A 15,110-nucleotide genomic window follows, 5' to 3' on the forward strand; every position below is an offset into this window, starting at 1 on the left:
CTCAAAGGCCTGGTCTGATTTCATGGCCCTGACTTGATCTGGAGATTGAAATAGAGACTTCCTGAGGCCCTTCCTACCTCCTGAATGTTTTTCTGACACTGTGAGCCTTGTGTGCAGTGTTTATATGAAATAAATACAGTGCAGAGCTTCACACCTTCCTTCTGGGTGCCACTGATGAGATTGCGATGCTGGGTTCACCACCAGTGCAACTGGAGGGTTTGGTCTGGAGGAAATATGATGTCATCCCATGTTACTGCAGTCCCTGGGATTGCAAACTAATAAAGACCCTTCCGTTTTGAAGGTCTACTGGAATTTTGCCATTGGCCTCAAAGCAGGAAGGATAAGGAACCTAACATAAAAATAATATGATTGCAGTAATGCTGACAAAACACTGCACTTTCCACCAAAGCTATTTGATTTAACAAAATAAGACAGCATTAATAAAGAAATGTCTTAATTAGAAGTTGCTGAAAAAAAGTCTTGGACATATTTTTAAAACCATTTAGAAAGTTGTCTTTACCTCCCTCTTTGTCCTCCTCAGAGACTCATGACTTTCATTCAGCGGTATCTTCACAGTACAGCACACAAAATAAATACGACCTTATTACTAACCCTATCCCTTTTCCTGGTTTCTGGTTTTATCAGAAAAAGCACATGGGAATGCAAATGATTGGCTTATTCCCTTTCCCAGCCAAAACAAAACAGTTCCTTCATTACCAAATAAAGTGGAATGGCCCCTGGCTTCCCATTTAAAACTGGAAATTTAATATATGTTTCTATTCTTGGGAGTGAAGTTCTTTTCAATTGCCAGACACCAGGCATTGTTGCTGCAATTAGCCTGCATATGGTTCTGTATCCCGAGGACATGATGGCTTTTTGTATGCTTGACTTCACCACACCTCTTGGATATTAAATGCACAGCTTTCCCTCCTGCACACTCAGCTGGTGCAGCTCTGATCGTGCTAACTCATCAGCAGCAACCAGGGAACAGCCTGGGATGCCATCCAAGGGCAGTGTGTGCTCCCCATGATGAATGATCTGCCCTTTCCTGCTTGTCACATGTCACGCAGATTTATTCTGCGGTGCCAGCACGTGCGGTGAGAGCGCTTTTTCTTCTCAGGTATTGGCTGGCAAAATAGAAAGCCTTGTTTCCTGAATAATTTCATACATATTATCTTTACATTGTGTTTTGACAGCTAGAAAAGCACAGCTGACTTTCTGATAAAATGAACTTGGTTGCCATTTTCTTCTACTGCCTCAAACAGTGCAGCAGATGTCAAGTGAGTGATATTGAATTGAAAATGTTTTTTAAAAATCCTACAGGAAAGAGTACTGAGCCACACAAACTGGCATTCTACAAAACATACATTAGTGACACCTGAACTGCTTGCAGTGTGAGATACAATTCAGTCTAGGGAAGGGGTATTGCTTTTTAATCTGTACAAAACTGTCCTGAAACTGCTTCAAATCTGCTTTGTGCTGAAATATCAAGAGCCTGTGATAGCAGAGTTTATAGTCTCTTCTTTGCAATATAAACTACAGTTATAATTAACTATAAAGGACATCACAAAGCAAATGAAATAGATTTCTGTTTCCCTTTTAAGCAATGCAACACTTGGAAAAGAGGTGAACAATATTAGCTTGATGGCGGGAAGCAAAAGGACTTTGAATCTCACACATATGAGGCAGGTACTGAATAAATATCCCCAACTTCAGCTCTACAGTGTATTTCAGGTTTGACTTAGAAGCAATTTGTCTAAGATATTAAAAGGAGCTCTGTAAACCATTAGAGACCCCCAACTGGGGGCTCATTATCACAATGATATTGACAGTGCAAATGGACTTTATTAATCAAATAAATTTGCACAATCAATTAACTAGCTATTAGAGTGTAACTGCTTTTAATGCCTAGAATCAGACTAACTAAGGTGCATATGCTAATAAATTACCTGATCATGTCATCACCACAGCTTGGGCCCAGGTGCTGAATTACTCCTGAAGAATTATCCTAAACTTTCTGTGGGAAATGGATTTCTCAGAAGTGTCCAAGTTGTCACTTTTGGAAACACCAGGTTCCTTCAACGTATTGAGTTAGGCTTCCAGAAAAATCAACAACCATTTCTGAGAGTATTTACCCACATATTTAGCTTTGCTATCAGCAGTAGAAGTAAAATCAAACAGGAAAATAGCAGATAGGTTCCTTGAAACAAAAAGGGCTGCCTCATTAAAAACTTCAGTCTTGTTGAGAATATTACTATAATATTCTCTATATACAAATATGTTTCCTGATTGACACAGATTTTAGCAATGATTTGCAAGCACTGCAAAATTTCAGGAAATGCAACTGACTTCCTGATCTTACCTACTCCCTAACAAAACTAAATATTTCTTTAAAAAATAATTAATCTGCTGGAGAAAACAGTCTAATCCAGGCTCACTCCCACATGCTGGAGCATTGGAAGGAATCACAGGAACATAACCCTGAGCTGGATGGAACTCTGGAAATACTGGGCTTGCAGAGAAGCCTGATTGTGTGGATGGCCTCAATATCCACAGTCTGACATGGTGCATCACAGAACCACTGGATTTATTGTACCAACACAAGAATGTTTACAGGGATTGCCAGACACTCCACAGCCTACTAAGGGTCAGTGCTCCAAGTCTGCATCAGACATGCAAAAATCATGGCTGAATGTCTAAAACCTTCTTTTTCTACTTCCTGAAGACTTCCAAGTGAAAAAGACATAATAAATTGCAGTATGTGGATGTAATTTTATCTGACAGACTTGCTGGCTTAAAGACCTCCAAGACAAATGAGAGAGTGATCAAAATCAAGTCAGTCTCCTGTGTGGCATGTTGAAAAGAATGAAGCTCAAAGAGACTTATAGGGAAGCGAAGAAACTTGGTCAATTAAGTGTGGCTGGTTAGGTAGAATGGCTCTGGAAAATCACACTTTTCCTGGTTGTATCTTCTGTGGCTACGGCTGAGTTTTGATTGTAGCAGTGGTGACAGTGTACAATAGAAAGCAGCAATAGCAGCTGATTTCCCAGAACTTCTGCAAATTTCAGCTCTGGCAGTTAAGAACAATCATCCCTACCCTATACCCTGAATGGTAATGATAAAGGATTCCAGAAGAGGGAGTAAAATTCAATCACATTTTATGAAGTATAACTGCTCTTTACTGAAGTAAGAAGCAGTAGGCTCCCAAGTACTACCTTTCTCCCTTATATTTCTATTCTCCCAGGATTTAGCATTCCATGCATACTAGACATGGGCATTACCTTTGATTTACTATAGTTACTCTACATCCCCACAGGACTTCTGCTTCCCTGCTTTTGAGAGCAGTGGATTTTTATTAGGTAGGCTTCATAGAAAGTGGCCTCAGAGAATCTTACAAAAACATTTTACAAGTCAATTCATTGAGTTGCTAACCTTTTGTCAGCAATCCAAAAGAAGTTGTTTGTAACTTCTTGACAAACACAGAATTTATTTTTTATTTTTTAAAACTCAGTCACTGAGGCTCCTAACTGTGCTCTGCTCTGGATCATATTCTTTACCTCCCGTGGATTCCTTCAGGATGAAAAAACAAATAGACAAAGCACAAACATCTTAACCAATGTCTCAGGAGGAGTTTCCTAACTCAGAAAGCAGGGAGGCTGAAGCACAGGGCCAGGCATCGTGTGGGCAGATCTCAGAGGGGCTCACAGAATGCACCAGATTATCTAGTTCACAGCATCCTCTTGAAGCAGTCCTCAAGCCTCTGTTGAGTGCAGCCTGCCAAATCAGGCTGGATACTGCCAGATTGTTCTGAAGGTAGGTGCCTAGAGGTAAAATGTTTGCCAAAGAATAATACCATAAAATCCTTTTTATTTCAAACTAGGGAAAGAACAGGAACTGCTCTTGCTTTTCAATTTTTCCAAACGTTTTAGAAGGTTAAAGCACTACACAAGTAGCATTCACTTCTGGGCTTTATGCAGTGATTAATCTGAATTATGATATTCCTTTTCCAGATGCAAAATCCAAGGAAACAAAAATTTTGACTTTAGGATGTATTAGATATTCTCTTATGCTGAGAAGCAGAGTAAAATCAGACAGCATCCCTACCAAAATGAATCAAGACTTTAATTTAAGAGCACATCTCAAAGGGCTTTTTTACACCTAAGTTGCTACCCTTAAGTGCACTCTGAAACGGAGAATTCCAGTATGGTTTATCATATTCCCTTTTTACACAAAACAATTCCAAGTAGAACTGGCTAGAAACAAGAGTTCCATTTCATTACTGGTTTGAAGGCTCTCACATTTGGATTCTTTTCCAGAGGACTCTTAGATAACTAGATTCTTTCTCCCCTTACTCTCCCTCTCTTTCCCTTGGGCATGTTTTCACCCTGAAATGGGGAACAGGGAAAAGGTTCTCTTGAGTCTGCAGAGAATGAAGCCAGCCCATCTGGTCAGTTTGACTCTCACTAAAGTCAATCTGCAGTCAGATTAGCAAGCTTAGGAATCTAGAACCACTAGAATGCATCCAGATCAGAGGTTTGACTGCCCAGCTCAAGGATCTGTAGCTCTTGACTTCAGTACTTGTTTCTGAGCTGGAGCAAGGACAAGGAGCTTGTCATGCCCTCCCCTCTCCATCCAATTTGGAGTCAATCACACACTCCATCCTGCAGCTGTGAAACTTTCTGAATGAAACTTGAAATTCAGCTTCATTTTCTCAATGAGTTTCAGTCTCAAAGAAACAGCAGGTTTTTACATAAAATCCTGAATCAGAATTCTCAAAACTTGTGGAACAGTTTCGGGAATGGAGAGACAGGTATTGCCTACACTTATGTTAAAAGCTTATTTAATATGTAATGTGGTATTTTGGCTTGCTATGCATTTTGGGGGTTTGGGCTTTTTCTTGTTTTTGTTTTTGGTTTGTTTTTTTTCCACGTAAAAAAAAGATCTAATTGTTCTTCTCACCTGAAGCCTGGACCTCCATGATGTATTGGTGCAAGTCTTGCCCTTGCTGGATGACTTCAAAGGTCATGTTGTTCATGGCCAGTTTCCGCTCAGTGTGACGCTGCAATCGCTGCTCAGCCAGAGTCAGATCCTCAGTGTTGAAATCATTCATTTGCCTCAGCAGATCTTCATTCCAAGCATCCAGCTCTGCTGTAACCTTCATGGGCAGAAGACAGACACAGGATCAATGAAATGTCTTACTCTCAAACAATGTTTGGATTAGAAAATACTTCACATTTTGACTCTGATCCAGAAACCTTCAAACTCCAGATCCTGCCCACTTAATGGTGGTACTTCACAGTTTTCTTAGGTGAGGATCCATGAAAAGAGTATCAGTCCAACAAATACTGTCACCTTCCTTATCCCTTACATATTCCAAATGACACTGGAAGAGAATACACACTATATTCTCCTTGATGGTAGAGCAAACATTTCTGAATATATTCAAATTAAATGAAAAAACAATGCTTCTGGAATTACAAAATACCCTGCAACCACACAATCCCAAAATGGCCTGAACATTTCTAAAACATTCATTTTTCAACATATTATATGTTACATATCACAGATGTAATGCACAATATAGAAACATCACACTCAAGGTTTAGGTTAATCATCTACAGATTCACAAATGAAACCTGTCTGTAACCAAAGACCTGCCAGTAACTCCTGGGAACATGCAAAATCTTCTTTGCTTTCTCTGCTTCCTAATTGTGACACACAGGCTGATAATTTAGGCAGTCCATTTATTTTATCTTCTGCATTTTACATCTTTTTCCACAGAAGCCAGCTGGTATCAAAGTCCTACAGTTTTGCCTGTGCAATTAAAGCAAGATCTAGCCTCCAGCTAAGCAGCCCAGTCTCACCTCAACCTAGGTTCTGCTGCTGCAGGAAAAAAAAGAGGGAATTGTGCTAGTGACAATGAATGAGAGATGGGGGACAAGGGAAATGGGAATTAAGTTGTACAGTGCAGAATACAAGTCTTAGAAGGATTGAAAATGATTAAATAAATGCCTTAATTCTGATTAATAGGTCAATTCCTCACAGCTAAATTCAGGAGAGCTAAAAGTAGATCTCTACATTCCCACTTGTACATACTATGATGCAGTGAAAAGTTCTCTGCTTCTCACGAAAAGTGCTCTTCAGGGCCTCTGTGCAGAGAGATGTTTAACTTCCTAAGGAACCAAGATTCAGAATTTTCCATTCAGCTTTCCTTTTCAGAAAACATACATTATGTGCAGCGCAGGCTTAGGAAGAGGACCCAAATGGACCAGTTCTCAGCCCTTCTCACAGTAGAATGGACAAAAGCACAGAGTTTTGCACTAGAAGGAAAAAGGGCATGTTTTAGGCTCTTTTTTGAGAGAAGCAGAAAAGCAGACTTACTCAGTGAAGAACCTGGGACGCATCTGTGAAAGAGAAGGCAGAGCGTGGATATCCTGAGGGGTTTCTATTTTTCTTCGGCTTGTTCCTTTGCCCATTCCACTCAATTACCTTTAAATAATAGCTATCTCTCCACTGTCTTTGCCCCCATTCCTGGTTCCAGCAGCCTCTGATTCATTCACATATCACAGCAGGAGTCCATGGACTGAGGAGACTTATTGGCAGATTTAACAGTTAGGGGAAAATGTCCAAAGTTGATAGTGGAAAAGAATTTTACCAGATACATTTACATTTAGGGGCAGATGCTCAGCTAACAGTAATTAGAACTGAGGTGATCTTGACCTTCTTTCAAATTACAAACAACAGATTTAATTTAGAGTGAGTGCAGGTTCCTACAGCCATGACAGCAACACAAAGTTCAATGGAAATGTTCACTTGTTAAATGCAAATGTTCAGTGTTAATGTTCAGTTCCTTTCTGCTCTTTCTATGGCAAAGCACATGACACAAGTGAATCAGAACTTTCTCTTGGTAAATTCTTCACTTGGCTGCAGAAGGTACACTGACCACTATTGCTTTTATTGCTTGTGGACAATGGAGCTAAAAGGGGTTTTGCCCCGTTATCCACACTCCCCAGATCGAGCTAAGGAGGAAAGGATAGTACAGGCAGTGGGGATGCAAGCTGATAAACAATGCTGGATGCAAGGCCAGCAGCCCATGGTGCTCCATGTCACATTGTCAGGGCCAGGAACAGAGGCTAAGCCTGCACCTGAGCAGCTCTGGACAGCAGGACATGTCCAGCAGTAACAAAGCTGTCAGAGTGGGTGCCAGCTCTGCCAGACCAAGAGCACAGCCACCAGCAGAGGGAAGCAGCCTTTGAGTGAGGGCTGGTGAAGGAGTGACACTCATTCCCTGTGCTGGGTCAGGGGAAGAGAGGAAGGAATCAGGCACAGCAAGAGGTGGAACAACACCAAATTTCTCAGGCTAAGTGGGTACAGGAAGGATGGGTACATTGCTCTGAGTAACAAACAGATGGCTAGCCGGGAATCTAAAGCACACTAAGGCAAGAAGCAATAGCAGGGCTGTGATAACAACCCAGGCTTTTTGAATCCCAATCTGGTGCCCTGTTCCAGAGACCATGCTGCTTTGCATATCTCATTAGGACATTTCCTTTTCTCTCTGTACAGACAATGTCTCAAAATCCCAGCATTTTCTGTACTTCAAACAGAACCATTTGGAAATAGTGCCAGAGTCTGAATGTACTGGTTTGATTTAGGTATAGGGAAAATGATTTTTCTTGAGGGAGATGTAATTAGGCAGCTCTAATAACTACAGCCAAATACTTTTGAAGTCTAAAAAATAGATGCTTTCACAGATGAGTCAGGGCTTGATATCTCTGATAAAACTTGGGCTGCATTAAACAGAAGTGTCCTATCCCCTAAGCTGTGGTCTCTCTTGCACTGGGCCTCTGTCAGGAATTCTCTCATAAATGAGGGTCACTTGGCCATGAACTTGTTTTATTCCCTTTTCACAAAGAAGAATTGCTGATTAATTTACCCTGTTCATGTATTTTGGTGGGAAAAACTGACAGTACTTCTTATTTTACTCACTTTATTTACCAGTGTTAGTGATTCTAAATAGACCTCAGCACCCCCCACATGCAGTGAGAGAAGGGAAGCCCTGCTGTAATAGAAGACTGGAGTTCTGCTCTGTTCTGCTATGGCTTGAGAAAGCAATTTTACCAAAGCAGAAAGGTCCTGAGAGTAGCAAGAGCAGGAGTGCAAGGTCTACACTAGCAGAGGAACAGCCTTATTATCCCCTGGTTCCCACACTGTTCCAAGGAAAGCTACATATGACTCATTGTCAGCTACACTTCAGCCAACTCCTTGGAAGGAGCCACCCTCCTTTTCTGTGGGTCATATGAGGTCAGTGGCCAAGAAAGAGATCCCTATTATTAAAGGAAGATCAAACAACCCAGGAGTACTGATGGGAGAAAGCCGTGACAAAGCTGTTGATTCCAATGAGCCTAGGAAGCCCATTTTGTCATTCTTCACCTGAAACAGATGCTCCTGCTGCCATGAGAATGGGAGGAGCAGCAATGCTGGCAGTGAACCCACTCTACAAAGTGAGATATCTGAGATATCCTTATCAGAGAAAGGGAGGAAGCATGTGAGTAAATGCTGGGTTTGTGTGGGCTCCATGAGACTGTCCCAGAGAAATTATGGATATACAGACCATGGCAGCCAGGTCTGTGTTCGTGCAGACACAGTGACCACAGTCTAGACCACAAAGCTTTTAGGCAGGAATCCTCCTAAAGCAGCAACTTAATATATCCAAATTCCCACTCCTGCAATACTGCTGCACTGGCTGCCTCCTGGATTTGTCATGTTGCAATATCAGCAGGAAACATGAGCAAATGCAGAGGGACATGTTCTTCAGTCCTGGAGAATAATGACAGCTGTAGAGAGGAGTACACAGGTGAAAAGCTGCAGCAGTAATTATGACAACAGGAGCAGCCAGGCATCTCATGCCTACATTGCAGCTTGCTTGTGAATTAGGCCAAAGAGCCTACCAGAGCTGCAGCAGCTGCTGTACAGGCAATTGTACATCTCCAATAATTTCATGTCTAAATCCTAAAGTATATATATTTTTTATGATGCTGATAATGAGATTTTCTACAAAAGGATGCTTGAAAGCTGCTTGTTTGGCCCTAATTCAGTGTTCAACATCCAAAGTCATGTTTAATGGCAACCAGAAAATTTCGTTTGCCAGTTGAAGGAGGTGGAGAGGGGAAGTGAGGAATCAAGTGAAAGGAGATAAATGCTATATGGAGAATGAATCACAGAGAAGCTGATATTCTGAAGTATGGGCTGAGGAAGGTCATATGAGGAGGAGGGAAGAAAATTCTATCCTGGGAGCACAAGCCATCAACACAAAGCGAGTGGGCTTGAGAAGGATCTGAAAAAGAGTAAAGATGCCTGGGAAGAGTAAGCAAATGTAGGAGGCAGGCTGGAACAAAAATGATGGTGCAAGTAGGAAGAGAAGCGAAGGTGAGAAGAGTGGGTAGAGCATGGGGATGAGCCAGGACCAGAAGAACAGTCACACAGGCACAGAGCAGATCTGCACTGAAGACAAGATCTACCTCATTTCAAGAGAAAAAAGGTGACAGCCACACAGTTGGGATTAACAGGGGGGATGGATGAGATGACAGATAAGATTTGATCCAGGAAGGAATAAAAAAAAAAAATCCACATCCTGGATGTAGAAGGAATGTCTGTGAGTGCAGAAAGTGAGGAGATATAATAGAATTGATAAGACCAGATCTCACCAGAGATTGGGCAACAGGAATGCCAAGGGTAAGAACATTCAGAGCAGGCTGAAGGAGCAGAGGACTGGATGTGACAGTGTAAGTGGGTCTAGGAGCAGACTGAGATGGGAAAGGGTAAGTGGAACTGTCATTTCTACAGATCGTATGAGCAGAAAGTTTGCTGTTCCTCTTTCTCTTGGTTTTGGCTGATGCTGTGCAAAATGACAACACTGTCACCCCATTTTTTTTACAACAGACAGAGATGCCACACTGGCTTAGTGGGGACCCAAGCCACTGAAGTGTGAAAGGACTGTCACAGTGATGATTCTGCTCCAGTGCTTTTGAGTCCTTTGAATCCCAAAAATATCTGGAGCAACAATGGGATTCAGCTCCAAAACACAGGGTGCCCAGAACAGCTTAGAGCATTCTTTTCCTTAAAATGAAGTGAAATGCAGTTGAAAAACTCAGTATAGATGGAAAAGAGAAACAAAAACTCCCTAAGCATGAAACAGTACAGGATCCCATCTTATGAACAGAAAAGGTGGAAATTTCTTTCAAATCTATCACAAAAGCTCTGCAACACTTATTTCTAATAAAGAAGTTCACATATGAGAGCCAGCTCTTAGTCAGTGAGGGGGCTACAAAGCATCTTGTACCTTCATGCAAGCAGCTAATACTCTTGAAAGGTACAGCTACTGTTATAAACAAGAATGAGATGCTCAAATGAGTGGTAAATAACAGTGAAATGAGCTGCTGTGAAAGCTGGCTCCTGCTTCCTCCTAAATTCATGCTCAGGGATTGTTGTGAACAGCCAGAAGAGGCAGCAAGAGAAATCAAGACTGAAAAATTTAATTGGCAGGTGAAATGGAGCCAAAGAAATTGAATGGGGGAAAACTACATATCCACCAGGTGATGATTTTAGTGATCATGGGTTTTTTGAAATATAACAAACAGCCTACAAGGCCCAATTTATACTGTGCAGTGGGAAGTCCCTTAATTCTTCTCAGGACTGTCCTGGTGTAGGAATCACATCACTCTAAGACTACAGATAACAGGTTCTGTTGAGCATTTTACAACGTAGGAAAAGAAAAAAATACACACAAGGGAAAGAATTGGATACTTACAGGAATGGGAGAAGTGTTACAGCACACTTCAGAGTTGAAACAGCCAAGATACATAGAATACCACCACACAACTTCAGAAGCTTTAAGCATTTGCTCATACAGAGCAACACCACACTAAGTCACAAACCTGCAAGCATCTGCCCTTCTTGTACTTTAGCCCAGCCTTTCATCCCCCCATGTTCATGCATTGCACCTGTGGGCCCTCTGTTCCCTTCGCTGGTTGGTTACTGCACCTGGGCACACCATGGCTCCTTGCTTTCAGTGCTGCTCACCTGTTTCTTAGATCTGTACCCACTGGGGATGAGGCTGCGCTGCAGACCCACTCCGAATGACCACAGACTGTGTACCTAAAAGTATGGAAGGTTTTCTTGGAAATAACCAACAAATGTTGCAGGATATGGATTGGCTGAGATCATTTCTGTTCTCAGTAGTAGCATTCTACAGAGGCCTACAGGGGAATTTGATATTCGCTCTAAAAAAGCTTAAACGGAAAAAAAAGCATAAAATTCTGAACGGAAGTATTTTTTTAGGGGTTGGCACTCAGTACACTTTTCAACATAGTTCCTAAATATTTACTGAGCATTATACTGTAAATTTGAATTCACTCAAACAAAGGATAAAAAGCCAAATAGGTGTAACCCTACTCCTGACATAAGGCAAGAAAAGCCGCAGAGGCCTAGGGCTGCCTCCCAGGAAAAAGCCGTGGAGGCAGGCATCTTGGGGCAGTTTTGCGCTCCCCTTGGAATGCTTTAGGTGGCTGCGCTGTGCCTAGAGCCCTGGGCTTTGTGCTTTCCGAAACCCTAACCCTAGGCATAACCCTAACCCTAGCTCCAGGCAGCCCTGGCCTAGCGTTGCCTCCCAGGAAAATCCGTGGAGGCAGGCATCTTGGGGCAGTTTTGCGCTCCCCTTGGGATGCCTTTCGCGGCTGCGCTTTGCCTGGAGCCCTGGGCTATGTGCTTTCCGAAACCCTAACCCTAGGCGTAACCCTAACCCTAGCTCCAGGCAGCCCTGGCCTAGGGCTGCCTCCCAGGAAAAAGCCGTGGAGGCAGGCATCTTGGGGCATTTCTGAAGAAAGTGGGAAATTATACTTGACAGGTGTTCTTTAGGATATCACTCTGGAGGAAATCTGTGGTTTGTGTTAAAAATGTGTGGTGTCAGCACAGCTTCTTATGTCTGCCAGCCCTCACCCCTCTATCCCTTCTCCTAATTCCCTGGCAGCTGATCAGCTCCCACAATCACATTGCATGAAATCTCACGAGTTACCTGGCTGGCTGCACAAACTCAGTCAAGTTGTATCGTAGAGAAAGAGCAATTGTATAATCCCAAGGGATCCCGTATTTTTTTGAAATGTGCTGGGGCTTGGTAAAGGAATCAAACCTATCAGGCATCAGAGGTAGACACATTTCATAAATAAAGGATGGGCTGTCATCTTGTCTGTTAAAACTTAGGGCAGAACAGCTCCCATAGGGACAGCCAGGGTCTCTCATGTTTCTGTTATGTCTGTGTTCAGGTATTGCCATAGCTTGGATTTCATAACTTACCCCACAAACCCAGAGTGTAAATATCAGTCAATATAATGAGATTAAGGAAAGAAAGAGCAGGCAGGACATGCAATTGGCCTGTGTGTTTGTACCCAAATTCATATCTGCCAAGCCTGCCATGAGTCCAGTGCAACACAAAAGCTCCCTGTGAGGCTTAAAATTCATAAAGGAACACAGCTGGTCTACCCTGCCAAAGAATCAGGCAGGTGGCTTCTCTTAAAGGAAAGTATTTTTCCTGAAGACAAAATGCAACAATAGTTGACAGATTTCACTTAAGTACAAGATCAATAATGCCTAAATAGATGGAAATAACCGCTGATTGCACAGTAATCATTAATCTTAAAGTTTGTCTGGACTCCAAACCTCTGTCCGGATGCAAAGATTATAGAAAAGATCAAAAACCTAGGAGGGCTACAAAACAGATGGGCACAGTATAAGTTTAGGAAGGAGTGCCAGAGGAATGGGTTATGTGATCAATGGCACAAATTTCAGTATTTGTGAAGAACAGTCGAAGCAGGGGAGGTTCCAGAGAACAAAAGACAGACACTTCTTAAGCAAAACAAAAAGGCACATCACTCATTTGCCATTTGTTAATTTTTAAAAATCCAACTACTTTGTTTGCCCTATTAATTAGAAAGAGGAGAGAGAAGAAGGGAAAATTAACAGAATTGGAAATGTTCAGTACGAAAACTGTATGGAAAGAGAAAACATGAGATGTTTTCTGAGGCTGAACTCTAAAGTGCAGCCTTCCCTAAAGCTGTTGGAAGCAGATGGGCTCCCACAGCTGCATCCCTCCAGCTTCCACTAGAGAGATGCCAGGGAAGGGTCCTCATTTCAAGGAATTCCCCAGAGCACAAGAACCAGCAGACCCAAGAACACACAACTGAGGGGGGGAAATGGGAAACTGGGTGCTTGACAAGGCAGAAGTGGCAATGAGGAGAAAGGTGTTCAAGTTTGGGAGGAGGACACAGGTTTTGCAGGCAGTTTGTGTGAGTGCAGGAAGGATTAACATAGCTGCAGCAGGTACAGGTCTTTCACTAAGGATGTGTTCAATATGGCACTGCTCTTTGGACAGATGGAAGAGAGCTTATCTAGACTAGAAAAGGAAAAATTAATTTGACAATCAATCATACTGGTACACATTATTTCACAATTCCTAATCTATGGAGGATCTAGGCTGTTATGGAAAATTAAAACCTAAATACATCTCATAGCTCAAGCTACTTGTCTTTAGTAGAAAAAAATACTTAATTTCCTGTTTTAAACATCATCATCTTTTTTCCTCAATAGCTTGGAATAGTCAACCATCAGAACTACTACATGCTTTTAAATTATGGTGATGAAAAAATCTTTTTGTTTCTCAACAATGGCATGAGATAATTCTGTTAATTCTTGTAACTGTTTCCTACTGAATTGGAATCTTCATTATACAGCTGAGGCAACTGACTGCAATCTACTTTCTAAGCACCATTACTGTGTCAATTTGAGCCAATTCAGCTGTTTGAAATGCATAGCATACATGTGTTATTGAACATTTTATATCAAACTGCCTTTGTTTTATTATCCATCAAACTGCCTTTCTTGTTTAAGCACTAAACTGTACTTAGAGGATTTAAGACACTGGGTAAGTTTTTCGTTGTGTTTTCAGTAGAAATTGCCATACTTACCCTAAAATAAAAAATATTTTTCCAAGAGAGGGAGCTTTCTAAATAAAATCATCTGCCCACAGACTCTATGAAGCATGCTCTCAGATTTCCCTGTAATACTAATCTTGCAGAGGGAATTCAGATGTTCATATGATAAAAAAATAGCAAATCTACAGTGACAACTAATGGTGATTTTCTTTAAAATCCTTTCTTGCTAATCTGATTTTAGAAGACTCTGAAGCCCATTTCCCATTTTAAGTATCTTAATGCATCACAGCCACTCCATTCTGGGAATATACAGAAGGAAGATCCATGCAGAAACAAATCAAAGGTATCCACAAAATATCTCCATATTGATATCCCATGTGAGGGGAATAATGTAAGTCACATTCCCTCCTGATGCCTTGGTTGCCCCACCAGTAAAGTAATGCCTGGTAGTGACACTCTTTGATTGAAAGACTATTTACAAAGAAAGAAAAATTTGAGAACAGTGATTTGTTTTAATTTTTTAAAAATACTTTTACTTAAATCAGAATAATTATAGGTTTAGACTTGAATCTGCAGTGAAATAGGCTGAGACCTTAATGAGCAACTCACATGGGTTCACCACATACTGTCTACGACACATTTGGGTGCTCCAGAGGCACATATAGGTTGTCTCTTTCTTCTTTTTTGAAACCACAGATGCCATTTATGGGTATGTTCAAGTACAGCACTCACACCCATTTACATCTTTAAAGTAAAACTCTAAATTATTCAGCATCTGCCCCACCAACATGTATAAAAAGTATCTTCTATTTAAATACAGGAGATAACATACTCTGCTGAAAGAGCAGTATCTGACATGAAATAGATACATTTATACACAAATACAAAGAATACTGCCTCTCAACAGCAAGGAGGCTGCACATAACTGGTAAGGAAACGAAACTATTCTAATTTACATAATTTACAAGCACTGTAGGACAGACTGCAGTGGAATACCTCACTGTGCAGTCACAGCAGAGAAGCTCAGATACTCCTCACTGATTCCTATGTCTGGCATTCAGCAATAGAACAGGACACCTTTTAGGAAACTGGACACCTGCTTCCTGCCTTCTATTCCACTGTAATTCA

At 41.5% G+C, this 15,110-nt stretch overlaps 1 protein-coding gene across 2 annotated transcripts in view; it reads right to left on the bottom strand.

Moving 5' to 3' along the window:
- The window catches only part of KALRN (kalirin RhoGEF kinase), a 464,195-nt gene that overhangs the window by 160,377 nt on the left and 288,708 nt on the right, over positions 1-15,110 (bottom strand). For both annotated transcript variants that reach the window (XM_050976704.1, XM_050976705.1), the window contains exon 14: positions 4,960-5,155. In XM_050976704.1, the coding sequence (XP_050832661.1) occupies positions 4,960-5,155 (196 nt within the window). The remainder of the gene's footprint in view (positions 1-4,959; positions 5,156-15,110) is intronic.

The sequence above is a fragment of the Serinus canaria genome, chromosome 7, assembly GCF_022539315.1.
Source record: "Serinus canaria isolate serCan28SL12 chromosome 7, serCan2020, whole genome shotgun sequence".
Taxonomy (NCBI): domain Eukaryota; kingdom Metazoa; phylum Chordata; class Aves; order Passeriformes; family Fringillidae; genus Serinus; species Serinus canaria.